The 19,303-nt window shown below is 39.0% G+C and overlaps 2 protein-coding genes across 4 annotated transcripts in view; one reads left to right on the forward strand and one right to left on the reverse strand.

Moving 5' to 3' along the window:
- The window catches only part of washc2a (WASH complex subunit 2A), a 37,060-nt gene extending 28,639 nt beyond the window's left edge, over nt 1-8,421 (reverse strand). For all 3 annotated transcript variants that reach the window (XM_031906386.1, XM_031906387.1, XM_031906385.1), the window contains exons 1-7: nt 8,168-8,421; nt 5,071-5,235; nt 4,321-4,386; nt 3,006-3,179; nt 1,418-1,511; nt 1,170-1,231; nt 101-148 (exon numbers count right to left, since the gene is read on the reverse strand). In XM_031906386.1, the coding sequence (XP_031762246.1) occupies nt 101-148; nt 1,170-1,231; nt 1,418-1,511; nt 3,006-3,179; nt 4,321-4,386; nt 5,071-5,235; nt 8,168-8,278 (720 nt within the window). In that variant the 5' untranslated portion in view covers nt 8,279-8,421. The remainder of the gene's footprint in view (nt 1-100; nt 149-1,169; nt 1,232-1,417; nt 1,512-3,005; nt 3,180-4,320; nt 4,387-5,070; nt 5,236-8,167) is intronic.
- Nucleotides 8,422-8,818: 397 nt separating this feature from the next.
- dna2 (DNA replication helicase/nuclease 2) overlaps nt 8,819-19,303 on the forward strand; it is a 31,409-nt gene continuing 20,924 nt past the window's right edge. The window contains exons 1-8 of the mRNA XM_002935970.4: nt 8,819-8,990; nt 10,143-10,310; nt 11,554-11,740; nt 13,706-13,851; nt 14,204-14,329; nt 15,219-15,429; nt 17,484-17,601; nt 17,894-18,059. Of these exons, the coding sequence (XP_002936016.2) occupies nt 8,887-8,990; nt 10,143-10,310; nt 11,554-11,740; nt 13,706-13,851; nt 14,204-14,329; nt 15,219-15,429; nt 17,484-17,601; nt 17,894-18,059 (1,226 nt within the window). The 5' untranslated portion in view covers nt 8,819-8,886. The remainder of the gene's footprint in view (nt 8,991-10,142; nt 10,311-11,553; nt 11,741-13,705; nt 13,852-14,203; nt 14,330-15,218; nt 15,430-17,483; nt 17,602-17,893; nt 18,060-19,303) is intronic.

A 19,303-nucleotide genomic window follows, 5' to 3' on the forward strand; every position in this document is an offset into this window, starting at 1 on the left:
CTGCACAATTTATTTCTGCTGCTAAATTCCAAGGATTTTATTTCAGTTGCTAAATGAATGATCAGTGAAATATTTTTTACACCACAAAAAAAGTGCTCACCAATTTCTTTTCCTCCTCAGAATTGTTGTCAAAATCATCTTCTGATTCCTGTGGTAGAAAACCAGTGCCAGAAAAAGTTGTGATTGCCACTTGTCCAATAAAACTATCTACAATAGATTTGTTCCCCCATTTGTCCAAGCCCAAAACTAATATTTATCTGTACATTCCTTTAAAGGCCACAGGGCTCAAATGAAACAACCATACTAAAGAGGGGACTGATCAATGCACATTCCCTGGTCACTTATTTCACTAGTAATTTGGTGTTTGTGTAAGTGGTAACAAAATATATACTTTCAAAAATAGGGGTTTTTAGTTACAAAGATATGATTATCCCCTCCCCAGACCCTTTAATGGTGGTCTTATGATTTAAAATGGATAATGGTCTGGGCAATCTCTCTTTCTCTCTCTTGAAAACCGCAAGCAGGGGATGAGTAAACCTTTGGAACCAATGCTGTGGTCTTGGCAATCTCTCTCCTATAAAAGCAGGAATGGCAGGAAATAGCACGCATAGATACTAACTTAATGGTAACTTAATGGTAAAACAGGGGACTTAGTGTACCATGGCCTCCTTCAGGTATAGGGCCTTTCTTATCCCCTGCTGCCATACAAATGCCCACATTACAACTTGAACTTTAGCAGATATCTCTAAGCTTAGCAAGGATCTTTTCAAAGGAAGGGCATCTGACTAAAGAAAGAATGACAGAACTGAAAATGAAGCTGGCTGAAATGGGTGAGGTAGAATTAATAAAAAAAGAGTATGGTAGTTATTATAATTTATTTAACTGTGGTATAGAGAACTGTGCAATGTAAATCTGGCAGCACCATGAAGCTGGATTAAATTTTGTAAGCAAAACGGTTTCCCTAGATTTCTAGATTTTTTTGTAATCATACATTTTAAAACAATTTTAGAGCAAATTGCATTCCCTTTAAATATGCCAAAGAAACTGGTATCTATTTTTCTGCTAGTATCAAATATACAGCAAATATTTTTCACCACTGCAATAAATCTTATGTGGGCCTGTGAGTTTGTAGAACAATTTGAGTAAGCCAGGTAAATGTATAGACATACCTCATCATCTTTTTCATCTTCACTGTCAATAATGCTCCCCCGATCATTGTCCACCGATCCCTCTATCATCAACGACAAAAGCATCTCATGACCTTAGGTGTTCTACCACCACTACAGTATCATCTCATTAGGTTTTATATTATATATTTTTTTTCTTAGTTTCACATTAAAAGTAAACAAAAAAACATTATGACTTTAAAAAAAAAAATTCAGCAATATTTTCTGTTTTTCACAGTAAATTAAAATACCTTCACTTGAGAGATCTCCAAGGCCAACATCTTCTTGCTGCATGAACTGTTGGGAGCCAATTAAAAGCGGCAGAGGTCTGTCTATATAAAGATCCTTTTTTAAAAAAAAAAACAAAAAACCAAACAAACAGTATTATTAACTTTAGACAAGACTAGACTAGGTAGGTATCTAAACTGTTGTAATAATAATAATAATTAATTATTAACAAGTTGCACCTACAAACAGTAACATCTTAAGCAGATAAACACTGTAGAATTTGTTAAGGACAGTAGGGCGAGAGCCCTGCTCATAATATATTCCATAAGACAGACATATATCAGAAAAACATAATATTTAATAATATTTGTGTGAAAATAAAACTGATTTGGGGCCATGTTTCCTGAACTGGCCACTCCTAAACAGAGATTTTTGACTTGTACTAGATAGGTTAAAAATCCCTGGACAATTTTCCAAAGCACCTCTTCAAAAATTGCATACATTAGATTTTAAGGACAAAAACAGTAGGTTTACCCCATGAATTTTCAAAAAACACATTCTGACCAATCTAAAAATGGTAAATATGTCTTTCTACTCTAAACAAACCTTTTGCAAAGCTTTTATCAAATTATCATTATTTCTAAAAAAATTCTGCCAATTTTGAAAAATCCCTTTAGCGCTTCCAGTTTACAAAATCATTTCTCCCTTATCATTAGGTACTTTCATAAAACATCTTGAATTAAAACATAATTTCAGTTACTGCAAAATTGACACATTTACTGCAATTTACCTGTAACATAGTTATAAAAAAAGTGTGTTCACCCCAGAAAGCCATTGTTTTTAAAAAGTATGTGTTCTCCCAAAATTCAAAATGGTTAAATATATCTATTTACTATGCACTACCAAAGCACAAATCTTTTAGTGGTTAGTGGTTTTGATAAAATTTCTGAGAATCACCTCACTGCTTGTGCTTCGCATATTTTCTGCAATTTACACTATCTTATCTCTTACATGTCATTAGGTACCAATTTCACATATTCTAAAAATGAATACCAGGGGTCTACTCAACAGTTTGATGCCCAGTATGTAGGGGCCCCAAAATATAGTTTGCACCTAGTAACTTCATAGCTTATATTCTAACTACTACAAATATACACTGCCTTTTAGCGTGTGATAAAAGCAGTAAAAACTCAAAACTGCACCCAGAAGTGATGAACCAGCCACCCCTGGGTATTAAATAATTTTGGAGCACAAGAAAACAATAAATAAATAATTATAAGTTTTAAGAAGTACATATGTATGTATGAGTATTTACATCCATTTGACAAAGGTATGTGTGTATTAGAGTGTTAGCTGTGTGCCACAACAAAAGAAATTGCATAAAGTAATAAAATATAGTAAAATGTGCTTAGTAGTGAAAATACCTTTTGGTAGGTAAACTTCCTAATGGATACCTGGTTTCTAGAGTGATTAAGCCTAGCAACCACAAAGTAGCTAAAATGCTTGACTAATGTAAAAAGCTCTACCTATTTAAAATTAGTTTTATTGAAAGTATATTTACCAAGCTGTAAAATAATCACAGCGATCTGTAGGTCAATATTTCTTGCTTACCTTTGGCTCTAATATAGGCTCCACACGCTCATTAACTTCTTCTTCCTCCGAGTCAGAATTCCCTGCTTTAATATCCAGTTGCTCAAAAGCATTTTCCAGTACTTGCAGTCCATAGTTTACAGCTTCCTGTATTTTTGGAATCAGCTCTGCTTCCTTTTGCTCCCGAGTTTTCTCCTTAAAAAAAAAAAAAAAAAACAAAGCAAATACAATATAACTGGTTTATATCACAATGTCATATTAGTTCTTTTAGTTCAGAACAGCAAGTTGACTGCAGGTATATCTTTCTTGAAAAGGCATGATCGTGAATACATTTCTTTAATCCAATGTTCCACATTAACTGGGTCTCTGCAATGATCAGCTTAGATAATTATATTTACCTTTCTTAAATATGTACTTTTATATGCAATTAATGTCTTTCTCCAGCAGTTGAAATAGTAAATACTTTGCGTACGATGTGCTGTAATCTCTACAGTACCTGTTAATGTTTATGATTTTGGACAGCATTATTTTAGATTGTTTCCTAGCATGCTGATTCTACAGCAATGCATTATCTCACATTGCAGTAAGAAGCTTATAAAATGCTTTTAGACAGGTTACCGCCAATACATTGTGCAAATATTTCATATTTTGGGCACTACAAGAATTAATACAAGATGTAATAGCACGGATGAAATTTATGGGCTAATCCTAAAGCCTAATACAGATTCTGTTTTGAATTCAGGTGGACACATTGCAAAGTACATGGGAGGCAAGGGCCTTTATCAAGTGCTTCTGTATCTGCCTAAGAGACTTTGATTAGAAAGAGTGCTGAGTGTCTCTTACAACATGGCTTCTTAAAAACTGCAGCATCTGAGTTATTTACTGTTTCCAGCCAGAATCATGGTACATGTGTATAGTGTTATTGCTTCAAAGCCCATAATTTGCCACACGGCCTTTAGGAACTACTAGACCGGGCAAAGTTGATGGATTTCAACTGTATAATCACCCTGAGTGTTGTGTCCCTACATTAAAGCATATTTTGAAATTATCTGACCCAAGCAAAATATATTTTTGATATAATTAAGCATATATGCCAGATGCAGTTGGGAAGTGAGGGAGTCAGTGGTCCAGTTCTTCCTCTGCTATCCATATTAGATTTGCCATTATCCACATGCTCTCCTATGCCACAGTTCTGTCAGATTCTTGCTTTTCTTCAGATCTAATGCTGCCCTCCTTTGCCCCTTTGTCTGATTAGGTTAAACATTCACATATATCTCCTATTCATATTCACTAAAACATGTTGCTAGAAGTTATTATTAACAGGGAGGCCACCTACCTGTTCAGGTTTGTTCCCAGCATCTGCCTTAACAACATGATCTTCAACTTCTTCATCATACACTCTCTATGAGCCAAAACATTTTTGTTAATATTTGGATATGATTAGGTTTTAGTGAATATTAAATGCATGAATCTGTAAAGGAATCTAAGGGGTTGATTGATGAACATTCGGAAAAATACTTTTAAAAAATTATAGAATATTGTCAAAGGTTTTAATTGTTTATACCACCTCAGACCAAGAAAACACTTTTAGGTAGGAAAGTTGAAACATTCTTTAGCACAGCTGTACTAATATAGTAAAAACAAAGTCACATTTGTGCATAAAAAAGCTCATTTTGTGTTACATGGAATATTACAAAAGATTTGCATAATAAGTAAACACCTTAAAGCAAATTAATACAAAAATGCTGAGTGTCTCCTAGTGATACTCAGCACGGTTCTACTGCACAGCTGGCAATGGTGAAAGAACTGCGCAAGAAGAGTTAAAAGGTTCTTCTTTGAGCAGGAACTTTTCTGATAACTGGACAAAAAGAACAGCAGGGGTGCTGCTGTTTCAAATTCAATTTAATAGTAATATATTACTGCTAATACTTAACCAAAGGAAAAAAATAATCAAAATTTTAAGAGCATTCTGAGCCATTTCACATTATTTTCTCTTGTGGTGTTTAGTTGCCCTTTAAGTGTATAGAATACTGCATATTTCCCCATAAGATGCATTACAAGTGAGGGTATAAAGTGTGCCACTTACATTTTCTATGAACTGAGTGTTAGATAACATAAGAAAATCATTAAAGACATTGTGTAGACGACAGTCTGTGGCCTTTGTTTCACGAATGAGCCCATCCAGTTGTTTCTCTATTTCATGTGTCCTTGATATGGTTTGCTGAGAGAACTCCCGGAGGAAATTCAAGAGCTAAAAAGGATTGAAAGACAGACAGGATTTCAACAGTAGAATACTCTGTAGCAGTGGACTGTTTGGGTTAACAGGTGACCACATGCCACCAAGAGAAACAAGCAGCTGTATAAGCAGAACCTCCTGATTTATTTGAGTGCCAGCAACTGAAGAACACATAGGGGGCTGATTTAATAACCCACGAATCCGAATGGGAAAAATTCCGATTGGAAAACGAACATTTTGTGATTTTTTCGTCGCTGTTACGACTTTTCGTAAATTGTCGCGACTTTTTCGTAACCATTACGACTTGCGCGAACTGTCGCGACTTTTTCGTAGCCGTTTATGATTTGCTCATATCTTGTCGCAACTTTTTCGTATTGAGCGCTCGTAAACTGCGGGCAAAACTTTCAGACTTAGCATGATTTTGGAAGCCTCCCATAGGACTCAATGGCACTCTGCAACTCCAACCTGGCCCAAGAAAAGTCACGATACTGAAGCCTGAATGAATCCGAAACTTCGTACTCGGCGTGAAGGCTACGAAAAAGTCGCGACAATTCACGCAAGTCGTAATGCTACGAAAAAGTCGCGACATTTTGCGAACCAGTCGTAATGGCTACGAAAAAGTCGTGACAATTTACGAAAAAATCGCAAAATACCGATCATTATGAAAAAAACGCATTTGGACGCCTTCGGACCGTTCGTGGATTAGTAAATCAGCCCCATAGAGTTATAACACTAACATGTCTAATGTTATTTGTATTATTAATATAGTGTAGTAGAAAGATTGGATGTAAAACACTTAGCTTTAACATCTGGCTTATACTGCTGTGTAAAGAAAGTGTGCTACATCCAATCTGCCTACTACACTATATTAATAATAGAAATAACTTTAGATATGTTAGTGTATTAACTCTATGTGGCCTACAGCAGTATAAACCAGATGTTTAAGTTCAGTCCATAACTTAAGTCGGCCATACACGCTAAGATCCCCTCGCTTGGTGAGGTCGCCAAGCGAGTGGATCTTCTCCCGATATCCCCGATATTGAGCTAATTCAAGCTAATTCATTCGTTTGGCCCTGGGACCAAACAATCGAATTAGAACGACGGGTATAGGCGCAGTCGGTTCAGGGACCACATCAACAAGCCGATACGGTCCCTGATTTGACTAAATTTTTAAACCTGCCCAATCGAGATCTGCCCAATTTCAGGGCCCGTCGTTAGTGACCATACATGGCCGATAAGCTGCTGAATCGGTCTAAGGGACCGATATCAGCAGCTAGAATCAGCCATGTATGGTCACCTTTAGTGATACACAGTAGAACCTGGATTTTCTAGTCTGATGGCATGGTAAGTTTCTTCACAGAAAAAATAAATTGGCATAGACTAGACTAAGGGGCACATTTACTAACCCACGAATCCGAATTGGAAAAATTCCGTTTGGAAACGAACATTTTGCGACTTTTTCGTATTTTTTGCGATTTTTTCGGCGCCTTTACGACTTTTCGGAAATTGTCGCAACTTTTTCGTTACCAATACGATTTGTGCGAAAAAACGCAAGTTTTTCATAGCCATTACGACTTGCGTGAAAAAACGCGAGTTTTTTGTAGCCATTACGATTTGCTTGTATCTTGTTGTGACTTTTTCGTATTGAGCGCTCGTAAGCGGCGGGCGAAACTTTCAGACTTAGCATGATTTTGGAAGCCTCCCATAGGACTCAATGGCACTCTTCAGCTCCAACCTGGCCCAAGGAAAGTCTCCCATAGGGCTCAATGGCACTCTGCAGCTCCAACCCAGCCCAAGGAAAGTCTCCCATAGGGCTCAATGGCACTCTGCAGCTCCAACCTGGCCCAAGGAAAGTCTCCCATAGGGCTCAATGGCACTCTGCAGCTCCAACCCGGCCCAAGGAAAGTCTCCCATAGGGCTCAATGGCACTCTGCAGCTCCAACCCGGCCCAAGGAAAGTCTCCCATAGGGCTCAATGGCACTCTGCAGCTCCAACCCGGCCCAAGGAAAGTCTCCCATAGGGCTCAATGGCACTCTGCAGCTCCAACCTGGCCCAAGGAAAGTCTCCCATAGGGCTCAATGGCACTCTGCAGCTCCAACCTGGCCCAAGGAAAGTCTCCCATAGGGCTCAATGGCACTCTGCAGCTCCAACCCGGCCCAAGGAAAGTCTCCCATAGGGCTCAATGGCACTCTGCAGCTCCAACCCGGCCCAAGGAAAGTCTCCCATAGGGCTCAATGGCACTCTGCAGCTCCAACCCGGCCCAAGGAAAGTCTCCCATAGGGCTCAATGGCACTCTGCAGCTCCAACCCGGCCCAAGGAAAGTCTCCCATAGGACTCAATGGCGCTCTGCAGCTCCAACCTGGCCCAAGGAAAGTCTCCATCGCAACATTTTGCGCAACTTTCGGAATGGCTACGAAAAAGGCGCGACTTTTCACGCAAGTTTTAACGCTACGAAAAAAATCACCAGATTTTGCGCAACATTCGGAATGGCAATGAAAAAGTCGCGACAATTTTCCGAAAAATCGCCAAATACCGATCATTACGAAAAAAACCCAATCGGACGCATTCGGCCCGTTCGTGAGTAAGTAAATGTGTGTAAGTAAAAATAGGCCCTGGCTTTCAAGTACAAAGTCGCAAACAGTCCCTGTAGGCCCAATAAATTGTAACTGTCTATGGCGTCTTCCAGCAGCCCCTCTGGCATTTAAAAGAATCCACAGTTTGCTAGTCACAGCCTGAAATTGGCCCACAAAGGGGGGGGGGGGGGATGATGGATGAAATGCCTGATGATGCTAATCCCTACAGGTGCCTCAGTGAGTTTTCTCAGGATACCCAGTAATAAAATAAAATACAGAACCATACTGTCCATAATGTGTCCACGATAAAGATCTTAGATTCCGAATTCCATTGGTGCAGGGACTACGAGCAAAATAATAAGGTTATTACTCACCCCCGCATCAGCACCCAGGGACCAGTTCTGGCTGCTCCTCCTAATCTCCTCCAAGCCCCAGGGTCTCTCCCACACTGGCGTCTCTGCCGAACCATTCGCCGGCCCGTTCATTGCCGGGTCCCGAACACACGACTTCCCCGGTTAACACGAAGGCGGCACCGCAGGCGAGTAGAGTAGTAGAAGGGCATTCGGTGGCGTCAGTATTGGCGAACAGCAGCCCAGCAGCGCATCGCGGAACCCAAGACAGGGATTCAGGCTTCGGAAAGCGCCATGTTGAAGTACCCGTCAGGTGACTAATGTCACTTGACCCATTCTGTCAATGCATGTGACCAATAGGAATGCGAGTTTGGAACTTAGACGCTGCGAGGCACGTTTACTCGGGGTTAATGATCTGGGGATCTTTAGATTTTTCTGAACAAAATGATTTTTCATAAATGAAAAGATAAAAGTTGTAGTTCTGATAAAGGGAAGCTGTGGATCTCAAGCGCTCACAGGAATTGAGCCCCCATTGGCTAACAAATCCTTCCTCATAGCCCCTGTGCCCGCCCACAAGCGTCCGAGCAATTTTGTCAGCTTTCAGCTTCCGTATTCCAAACGCGGGACGGATGAAATGGGCGGTGACTGAGTGTCAGACTCAGTACGGTGTTATGTAGCACTTCCACACTGGGTAGCTTGTCTCTCTCTCTCTCTCTCTGGTTGGGTTTGTCTTCAGCTTCACAATGGAACCCGTGAGTGCTGAGTGTCAGCTGCCCCCGGAGGATGATTTGTTAGAGATGATGATGGAGCAAAGTTTCACTGAGCCGGAAGAGAAGTCTAAAGACAAGTGAGATATGAATGGAGGGAACTGATGAAGGACAGCCCTAAGGGTGAAGACACACTGAGACAAGTAGCAGCAGCTTGTGACTACAGAAATAAACAGTGCAGATCATTTAATGATAATGGTCTCTACATGTGTTTTAGCAGAGGCATTTCTCAGTATTGTCTATGGCAGGGTATTTTCTGGTGTTTTGGAGCTGTGACAAGTTGCTGAGTAGTTCTGTGTGTCTTTCCCCTTAAGGTGGCCATATACAGGCCAATTCTAGCTGCCGATATCGGTCCTTTAGACCGATTCAGCAGCTAACCTGCCTATGTAGGGGCACGAATTACAGGCCTGCCTGACCAACATCCGGCCTGAAATTGTCCAGATCTTGATTGGGCAGGTTTGATTTTTCTGTTAGATCTTTGTCCCATGTCCCCTGGTTTGCCCCTGTAGTCCCTGGCACCTGGTCATAAATTAGTGGATATACTTATCTGTAGTTAACTGATTTGCTCCTATCCATTAGCACTTGTTCTGCATCATGTCCGTGTCATCTCTTTTATTCCTTATCTCTTGTCAGCTCTTCTGCCCCAATAAGTAGCCATACACTGCCTGACCCTCCATGGTATAATACAGGGGTACCCAGACTGTCACGCTGTGATCTGCTCTTGCCACCTGGCCTCCATCATGAGCTCTGCCTTAGTGCCAAATTCACGTGTAATGCCCACATAATATTATACAAGTGCCAGTATAGCAGTATATCTGCACTCAAAAGCTCTGGTATGTTGGGGGGAAAAAAGAAGTGGTGGAATGGCAGAAACTTTAAAGTCATCTACTGGTAGCCCACAATCTACCTCTTAGGCACCCTTGGTATAATTCAATATGATAGCTGAATACTATTAATTCCTTTTTTCAAGAAAGAATGATCTGAACTGCATGAAGGAAATTGAAGCGCCCCTTTATCCACTGGCCCCTACTCTGCCCCCTCTATCCACTGGCCTACAGAGCTTTGTGGGTAGGCCCAGATTAATTAATGTTGTTATCTCTTTTCTAACTTTTCTAGTTATTTCTGTTTATAACACAGATACAGTAATAAAGACTATACTGAAAGTGAAATATGCATGTTTTGGTCTATAAACAGAAAGAATTAGAAAAATGCTTCTTACATTTATTCTTTAGATCAACCAGAAAAATAATCCCGAAGACTAAGCTCTGCAGAGGCCTCAACAACAGATACTGTGTTCTGAATGTGAAGGAAGTATATGCACAAGGAGAGGAGAAACATCTGACTATTACAGCATCTCAGGAGGGTGATGATCTAGAGCTCTGCATTCTAAAGGATGACTGGTAATATAAAACAAAATTCTCTTCCCACATTCCATTAAATTCATGCTTATTTAAAGACAAGTACTGAAAATGACCATTCTGTTATGTCAGTTCATTCAAATAGCTCATAGGAAAAATATACCCTACATATAACAATGTAAAATTATATAGAATAAATCATAAGAAAGACTGTTAAAGATGCATTCGGCCATTTCCTCAGATCTCATACTTTTTCCAAATCTGCATATACACAATTTACATTAGTGTTTATTTTTTTTAAATTGAACGATAGTAGAACTTTTTACAATGCTGATATCATCAAAAGCAAAAGCTTTTTTTACTGAATGAGGAAGCACCTCCTGATATTCCCTGCTGAGTTGATTCTCTCACATTTAGCTGTAGATATGCTTCAGTAAAATAATCTTCACTTATGCCCAGGCTGAACAGCAGGGGTGGTCAGGTTACAAATTCATGATATGAGCATTTCATCACAAAATCTTAAAAAAAAAAAAAAAAAAAAAAAAAGCTAAATTGTAGATGTGCTCATAAGAGCATGGTGAGCAATTTTACGTCATGTAAAATTTTTAAAAGTGTTGTGCACCTTTAAGTTAAATTTTAGCATGTTATAGAATATCCTGCTTTTAGCAACTTTGCAATTGGTCCTTTTTGATTATTTGTTTTTATTTATGCATTTTGCATTATTTGCCTTTTTAGCATTTTTCCAATATTCAAATGGGGGTCACTGACCCCAGCAGCCGCAGAACAATTGCTATGTGAGCTTACAATATTATTATTGTTACTTTGTAATTCTTTTAGTCCCTCTTCTATTCATATTCTAGTATCTCATTCAAACAACTGCTTGGTTACTATAGTAATCAAAGCTATAGCAACCAGATAGCTGCTAAAATTCCACAATGGATTGCTGCTGAACAAAAAGATAACTGAAAAACCATACAAAATAAAAACCAACTGCAAATTGTCTCTAAATATCAGTATCAATGTCTATGTCATACTTAAGGTTAATTTCAGGGTGATCAACCCCTTTATGGCTTCCTGTACCCATAATGTCTAAAGCCCTGCCTGCAAGATAGTTTCTTTATTTTAACCCATTTTTGTATTTACACTCCCAAAATGTGCATTGTGCGTTCGGATTGCTTCCGTTTTTTTTTTCCTTTCTCCAGTGCTAGGAAAACATTAGCTATTGTAGACTATAACCGCATAGTAAAATGTTGTTTTCTAATGTAAATGATCCTTCTGCTTGCAGGGTAGCTCTTCATATCAAACCTGGTGATATAATCCACTTGGAGGGTAACTGTGCTTTTGACAACACATGGACCATAAGCAGAGACACAGGATATCTTATCTTATACCCTGACTTGCTCATATCTGGTACTAGCATAGCAAATGGAATTAGATGTTTAAGGAGATCGGTACTGAGTGAAAAATTCAAGGTTCGTATGGTATATTTTACTTTTCTCTATTTACAAATTGCACAAACGCACTATTTTCATTTTTAATTTCATAGGTAATTTCTGCTTAAGACTACAATTTATAGTATTTTACACCATAACTCAGAAGCTTTTAGGGAAAATGGCAGACATAGAATTTTTGTCTCTGTACTTTTGTTTCTTAGGGAATCCTGGTTCTTATGGCACATATGTACAGCAGTTTTCCAAAGACACCCTTGTCTGTCTTGGAAATCATATCTCATCCTTGCAATAACCACAGCAATTTCCATTAACTGTAATATGAAGCGAATTGATAAATATCTTTGAGATCTTTATTCTGGATACAAAACATGAGAAGTAGGAAAAGGTCTTATTGCACATAATGTAGCAAAACCTTAAATTGCAAAGAAAAGTGATCTTAGGATGATCCAAGTACAAAACATTGTGTCAACAATGGATCAGCAAAAGAAGTGGCAAGAGCATAATGCATGCCTGTGGGCAATAGAAAAAGAAAGATGGGCATAATGCCAAGCAACAACATTGTGTACACAGTATCATACACTTGATATAGATATAGTTTATGCCGTGCTTTTAAATTGATAAACTGAAACTGAGCCATAATTTGGTACTGCCTTAATCCGTAAGCCTACCTGCTGGTAAGGGAAAAATTGCAAGACAAAGAGACACTATATTACCAGTAAATAAGGTTTGCCCTTTTGTTATTGTTATATTGTATGTATATTACACCAATAATTTATTTTTTCTGTCATTTTAATGATATAGACTAGGCAGGGGCGCCTCTGCTATGAATTGAGAAAGCACCCCTGAAAAAAGCTGTTCCTGGTAACTTAATATAGTGCAGAGAAGACTATTGCGCTCAGCGATGTGCCCCCCCCTCAGCCCCCTCCAGTGCAAAAAAACTATGAGGGGAGGGGACAGGAGGGGGCTGCATACCTAGGCTGTCACAGGGTGGCACTATGGGTCAAAACGCCCTGGGACTAAAAAAAGACGGGAAGATGGCACCTTTGAATTCAGCTGTGCAGCTTTGCACATTTATTGCAGGTTAGCACACAGGGACACTTTGAAAGAGAATAGTTAATTCAGGAGGGAGCTTGGAGGGTGGCAGTGGAGGGGTTTGGAGTGGGCCTGTGGTTAGGGTTTAATTCACCTTTAAAAAGAAAAAAAAAAAAAAAAAAAGTTTATGTCAAATTGCTCAGGGTGCTTTTCTAAACACTTAAGCAATTTACATTATTTATTTTTTCAGGTTTTATTAACTGCCAGTATCTTTGTAACAACAGTGCTGCCTGCTGGTGAGTTCTTTTGAATGTACTGTCAGATATATACATTCAGAAGGAAAGCAGAGAAGTGTTCTGATGTTACTCTGCTCAGGAAAGAAATCAGAAACTTCATATATCTTCACATATCCTTTTCCATCTCAATCCTGAGAAAAGCAACATCAGAACACTTTTCTGTTTTCCTTCTAAACATATATTTCTGAATCTACCGTTAAAGAAACTGACCACCAGGTGTCAGCGTTGTTACAGAATTCATTATATTGGCAGTTGATAAAAACTTAAATAGCTCGGAAACTAAAAAAAAATTGTGTAAACTGCAAAGGTGCATGGAGAATCTCCCCTGAGCAATTTACATGTTTTTTTTTTTAAAGTGTACTTCTTTTAAGTCATGTGATCCAGCAACCTAACTTGGGCAAACTGAATTGCTAGTTTTGCACCATGGCCTTTTTCTTGTAAATGTATTATTTTTGCAATATAATTGTAGCACTAGTTTTTTTTTTTTTTTAACTCCAGTATCCGCTGTCTTGCATACCTTGGCATGATAATACTTAGTTGTTGTATAGTAGCAAATGAGACATGGTTTCTGCTGTATTCTATTGTATGTTTTTTGTTTTCTGTAATGCTGGCACTTTGATACTTTTTATTTCTTCATAATTTGTTTGTTTATATTAAGGTCTGTGATAAAGGATCCCGTCAAATGCTTATTGGTACAATGCTTCATGATATCTTTCAAAGAGCAACAACACGTGGGTTTACTGACAGTGTGCTGCAAGAGCTTGCCCATCACACAGTTCATGGGCCAAAGTATCTAAAAGAAATGTAAGTTTTATTGCAGATGGGTTCAACCTAACCTTGTCAACTGAGAGCATTTTTGATTTAACCCCATACATAAGAAGCTTAGTTTTCTTTCTATCGCATTATCCGCTCTCACTGATACATAAATCAATATTTGAATTTCTTATTACAGTTTTGGAGGATCAAAGCTCACACTCTGTGCCTTGTGCAAACAGCGTCTATAATTGTAGGGGCTATTCCTTCCCAGCAAGTCGGCTGCATTCAGTGATTTATTTTGCTACAAACTGTCTATAGCTTCCAACTATGAGCATTTCAAATGGTGCCTGTTTACTAATAATTATTTTATTTTTTATTAAAAATGTATTTTGTCTTTCAGGTATCAGTTAAAATTAAATCAAACTGATGTTATGGGAGAAGTACAAGAATATCTTCCATCCTTCGCTAAGTGGGCAATTGATTTCATGACACATCCTCTCAATCAACACCAGATAAATGTTACCAGGTAAAGTTTTTGTGTGTAAGCATTTGTAGTTCTGCTGTCTGTAGTTCTCCAGTTTAAGTTAATCTGTAATTAGGGTCCTTTCCGTTATATTACATCTTTGTTATATATTAGTAGAATATGATGTTTATTGAACTCACTTAAATGGTAGGCAGTACCCAATAATCAATCTGCACTCATGTACAGTATATCACATGCGGAATATTTCAACTTTACATGACTGTTTAGAGTATCTGAAGAGGTCTAATTGTTTTCCTTTCTGCTGTGTATCTAGATACAATGTTATAAAATGCCAGTCCTTTTTTTTGTTCTGCAGAGCCAGGATCCATTGTAGGTGCTGTAGCAAAACAGAGGTTGTGCTTACCACTGAATTTTAAACCTTTAGGGATGGGGGCAATGAGAGTGGGGCTACAAAATTAATACAGGCAAAGACAAGAGATTTTCTGCACTTACCCATTATCAATATGGTCAGGACATTAAAAGATTTTGCATTAAGATACCAAAAATGCCATTCCCTTTAAACAAAACAGGAATTATTTGTCCATATATTGGCCAACTATGTCAGTCATCCCTGGTCTGGCCAGTCCTACATTCACTTTCATCTGATTCATTAAGAATTCTACTGCTTCATTATACATTTTTTCACAGGGACTAAGTTTTATCTGCAACCTATTGTAGTTGCAAAACAAAGTTTTGATGACTCCTGTGGGATTGAGTAGGGGCAGGTTCTGGTATAGGTTAGAATTATTTACTGTTGTGCCGGATTGTATGATGTGGGTAACTGAAATGTGGGCTAGAAGTTTGTCTTGTTAATTTTTGATCTCATTTCAAACATATGCTTAATTTTGCTGTTTTATGTCCTCTTTCTAATCAGCCATTTACTGTGTTTTAGACCAACAGCTGGAGACCCCACAGAGGCAACTAAAGTTTCAGAGTTTCTAGACATTGAGGAAAATATTTGGTCCCCAAGATTTGGTCTAAAGGGCAAAATTGATGTAACTGCTAGGGTAAAAATACACCAGAAGTCCAAATCTCATTTGAAAATTATGCCTCTTGAGCTAAAAACTGGCAAAGAGTCAAACTCAATAGAACACAGGAGTCAGGTAAGCTACTAAATACCCCAGTGGTTGAATAATTGCTTTGTGATTACCGTATATACTCGAGTATAAGCCGAGTTTTTCAGCCCTAATAATGTGCTCAAAAAGGCACCCTCGGCTTATACTCGGGTATATACGGTAGTTACGTTCTCCCGGCCGTGCGCTCGCTTGCGAGCGTTGACTTACTTTCCCGTTCTCCCTCTTTATGCAGCACCTGTTCTCCCTGTGTTCCATGTACACTCCCTCAGTATGCCGACGCTCTCACGCTCTTCCGCTCTCCCTCTGTATGTAGACTTGACTCCATGCAAGCACCTCCTCCATGGACGCGCGATGTAAAATGCCCTTTCAGTTGACTCTATTTCATTGATCCAGCACCTCGCCAGCCATCGGGCGCGCAACTTACTCTAATTCATATCCAGCCCTGGGCATCTGTCGCAATCGCATGCACGTATCCAGCCCCCCCCCCTCATGCGCGTGACGTGTGTGGTGGATACGTGCAACGCAACCAATCGCTGGAAAGGTACGTGACGTGTGTGCGCAACAGATTCCCGGTTCTGGATATGAATTAGAGTAAGTTGCGCACCTGATGGCTGGCGAGGTGCTGGATCAATGAAATAGAGTCAACTGAAAGGGCATTTTACATCGCGCGTCCATGGAGGAGGTGCTTGCATGGAGTCAAGTCTACATACAGAGGGAGAGCGGAAGAGCGTGAGAGCGTCGGCATACTGAGGGAGTGTACATGGAACACAGGGAGAACAGGTGCTGCATAAAGAGGGAGAATGGGTGCTGCATAAAGAGGGAGAATGGGTGCTGCATACAGAGGGAGAATGGGTGCTGCATACAGAGGGAGAATGGGTGCTGCATAAAGAGGGAGAATGGGTGCTGCATACAGAGGGAGAATGGGTGCTGCATAAAGAGGGAGAATGGGTGCTGCATAAAGAGGGAGAATGGGTGCTGCATAAAGAGGGAGAATGGGTGCTGTATACAGAGGGAGAATGGGTGCTGTATACAGAGGGAGAATGGGTGCTGTATACAGAGGGAGAATGGGTGCTGCATACAGAGGGAGAATGGGTGCTGCATACAGAGGGAGAATGTGTGCTGCATAAAGAGGGAGAATGGGTGCTGCATACAGAGGGAGAATGGGTGCTGCATACAGAGGGAGAATGGGTGCTGCATACAGAGGGAGAATGGGTGCTGCATACAGAGGGAGAATGGGTGCTGCATACAGAGGGAGAATGGGTGCTGCATACAGAGGGAGAATGGGTGCTGCATACAGAGGGAGAATGGGTGCTGCATAAAGAGGGAGAATAACCTGCTTTTGTCTGCTACTGTAGCATTTTTCTTTCCCTGAAGTTATCAGCAGTGCTGTAACTCTTAAAGGCAGGATGGTCAAAGGGTCCTCCATCCACCTTTCCCTTATCTGCAGCTGCCAACATGATATATTTATGAAGAGTTCTCAGGGGGTTACGCTGAGTGTCCTTTTATTATTTAGTAGCGGCTGCATTTCCCACCCTAGGCTTATACTCGAGTCAATAAGTTTTTCCAGTTTTCTTAGGTAAAATTAGGTACCTCGGCTTATATTTGGATCGGCTTATACTCGAGTATATACGGTATATTATAATATTATCATTTTTTAAATTAAATCTTGACAACTTTATTTAGCGGATGCATTTAAATTAGCCAGAGAACCATAAGATGGCTGAACAAGTAGTAATTGTAAGAAGGGGGTATACACTTCCCATTATAGTGAAAGGGAGCTGTGGTGTTTGGGGCACATTGGTGGGAGCAACTACATGCAATTGTTTCTCTGCTCATTTTTAGTGTATAGTGCTACCGATGTGCCATAATATTGCTTGCCTGGGGAAGTTTATAAATAAATCAGTGATTGCTGTTAAATACATTTTCCTGTTTGATTTCTTTTTTGTGATTTGAATAAATAATCTGCATCAGTCACCTGACTAAACAGGATTTAGTTCACTAAAGATGCCATAATGTACTGTGTCTCCCCCAGTACTAATGTCTGCTGATGAGATCATGGTACACTGCCTTATTTCGTACAGGTTGTTTTGTACACTCTTTTAAGTCAGGAGAGGCGAGAAGATCCAGAAGCTGGTTTACTTTTATATCTAAAGACAGGGAACATGTACTCTGTACCTGGAAATCGACTTGATAGGAGAGGTAAGGATTATATTTGGTTCTGTAGAAAAATCACTTAATGGTGAAATTACTGAATGATTTCAACAAAAAAGTATACAAGCAAAAACGCACAAATATTTATAATGTTGATGGCCAGACTACAAAATATGCATCTCTCAGTTGGTCATGTATGGTAGCTTTAAGGTAGATGGGAATATGACAGATATTTTGGCAAGGATGCCAACTGTATATCATTGAAGCTCATATTTGGGTTCTTTTAAGTGGTGGGGCAAGCCATTTATTCAGTCTAAAAATGTACTTTATTTTTTTCCAGAGTTATTAAAAATAAGGAATGAGTTATCCTATTACCTGACAAATGTTGTACATAAATCAGACAATGGAAGTAAAGAAATCACTCTAGCTTCTCTGCCAGCCTTGATTGCTGATAGACAAGCCTGCAAGTTTTGTTCACAGATGCGGAACTGTGCCCTTTATAGCAGGTAAGCTTATGTAAAGGTTACCCTTTAAAGCTGACCATTTTACATGGGGTGTTAACTCTGCTTACAGACCATATATATATGCATGCAGTTCAGCTATGACAGGGGGTAATTTCTGTTCTTTCTGTTCCTTTTCTTATTCTTTGCACTGAATCCTTATTATTTTTTTGATGATTGTATCTGCTCTGTCTTTTTCTTTGTTGTTAATTTTTTAAATATTTTTTAGTAGTTTCTATGTTTGGTTTTGCACATAGTGGGTGGGGAATCACTAATTGCACAGCACATGACATCATTTTGGGTTTATGAGTAGGTTTGCTGTAATGTTTGTTCACTTTGAGAAAGGCTGTGGAAAGCCGAAACGTTAGTCTGACACAATAAAAAAATTTTTTTTATTTTCCACTAAGACCTGAGAGTGCGGCATCTATTTTCTTTTGTACTATACGATTTTGCATACTGCACCCAGGCACCTGTGACCTTATTGTGACGTGAGTGCCTGCTTCTCCTCTCCTATATATATAAAAATATTGTCATAATAATTGCATTTCTGAATTTACAGTACATCACAGTACAAATGTAAAAATTGTGTGAGTTAGAACCAAATGTATGTATAATTTTTTATTTATATACTTTTGTATGCAGCGTTGTACAGCAGAATAATTATTAATTTAACAGAACAAAGTACAGTTACATTAAGATTAAAAGCAAAGTGTCATAAGACAAGAGGAAGGAGATCCTTGCTCCGTAAAGCTTATAATCCTAATCAAAGTTGAGGAGTTAGCAACTGCCCAGATCTCATCAAATTTATACATCTATATATATTTGAATATCTGATAAGGTCCAGCCAGTTAGAGAAGGAGGCTTTTTGTACACCTATGTAATTACTAGAGCTTTTCTAGCGCTAAACATTAAAGTTCTGAAGAGATCCGTACCAGAGTTAGTGGGTCATCTATAACTCTCATTTGCAGTTTTACCGTTTGGTATTAGTTCCCCTATCTCTAAGCAAAGTTACAGAAATACAGAGCAATTATTGGTCTCCCGGCTATACTTCCTAGATAGAATATCTAAGATAAAAAGTAGGTAAAATTTACACAATATAGGTTATTAATCGCATGTGGCATTGAATTCTTATTAAGTTCAGTGGGCAGCTTCCTTAGTGGAATATTCTCAATGTACAACCACCTTTATTTAAATTATTCTTAAAATGTACCATACTTTCATATATCAGCCCATAGTCCCTATAAAATTCA

Source organism: Xenopus tropicalis, chromosome 7 (assembly GCF_000004195.4).
Source record: "Xenopus tropicalis strain Nigerian chromosome 7, UCB_Xtro_10.0, whole genome shotgun sequence".
Classification (NCBI taxonomy): Eukaryota; Metazoa; Chordata; class Amphibia; order Anura; family Pipidae; genus Xenopus; species Xenopus tropicalis.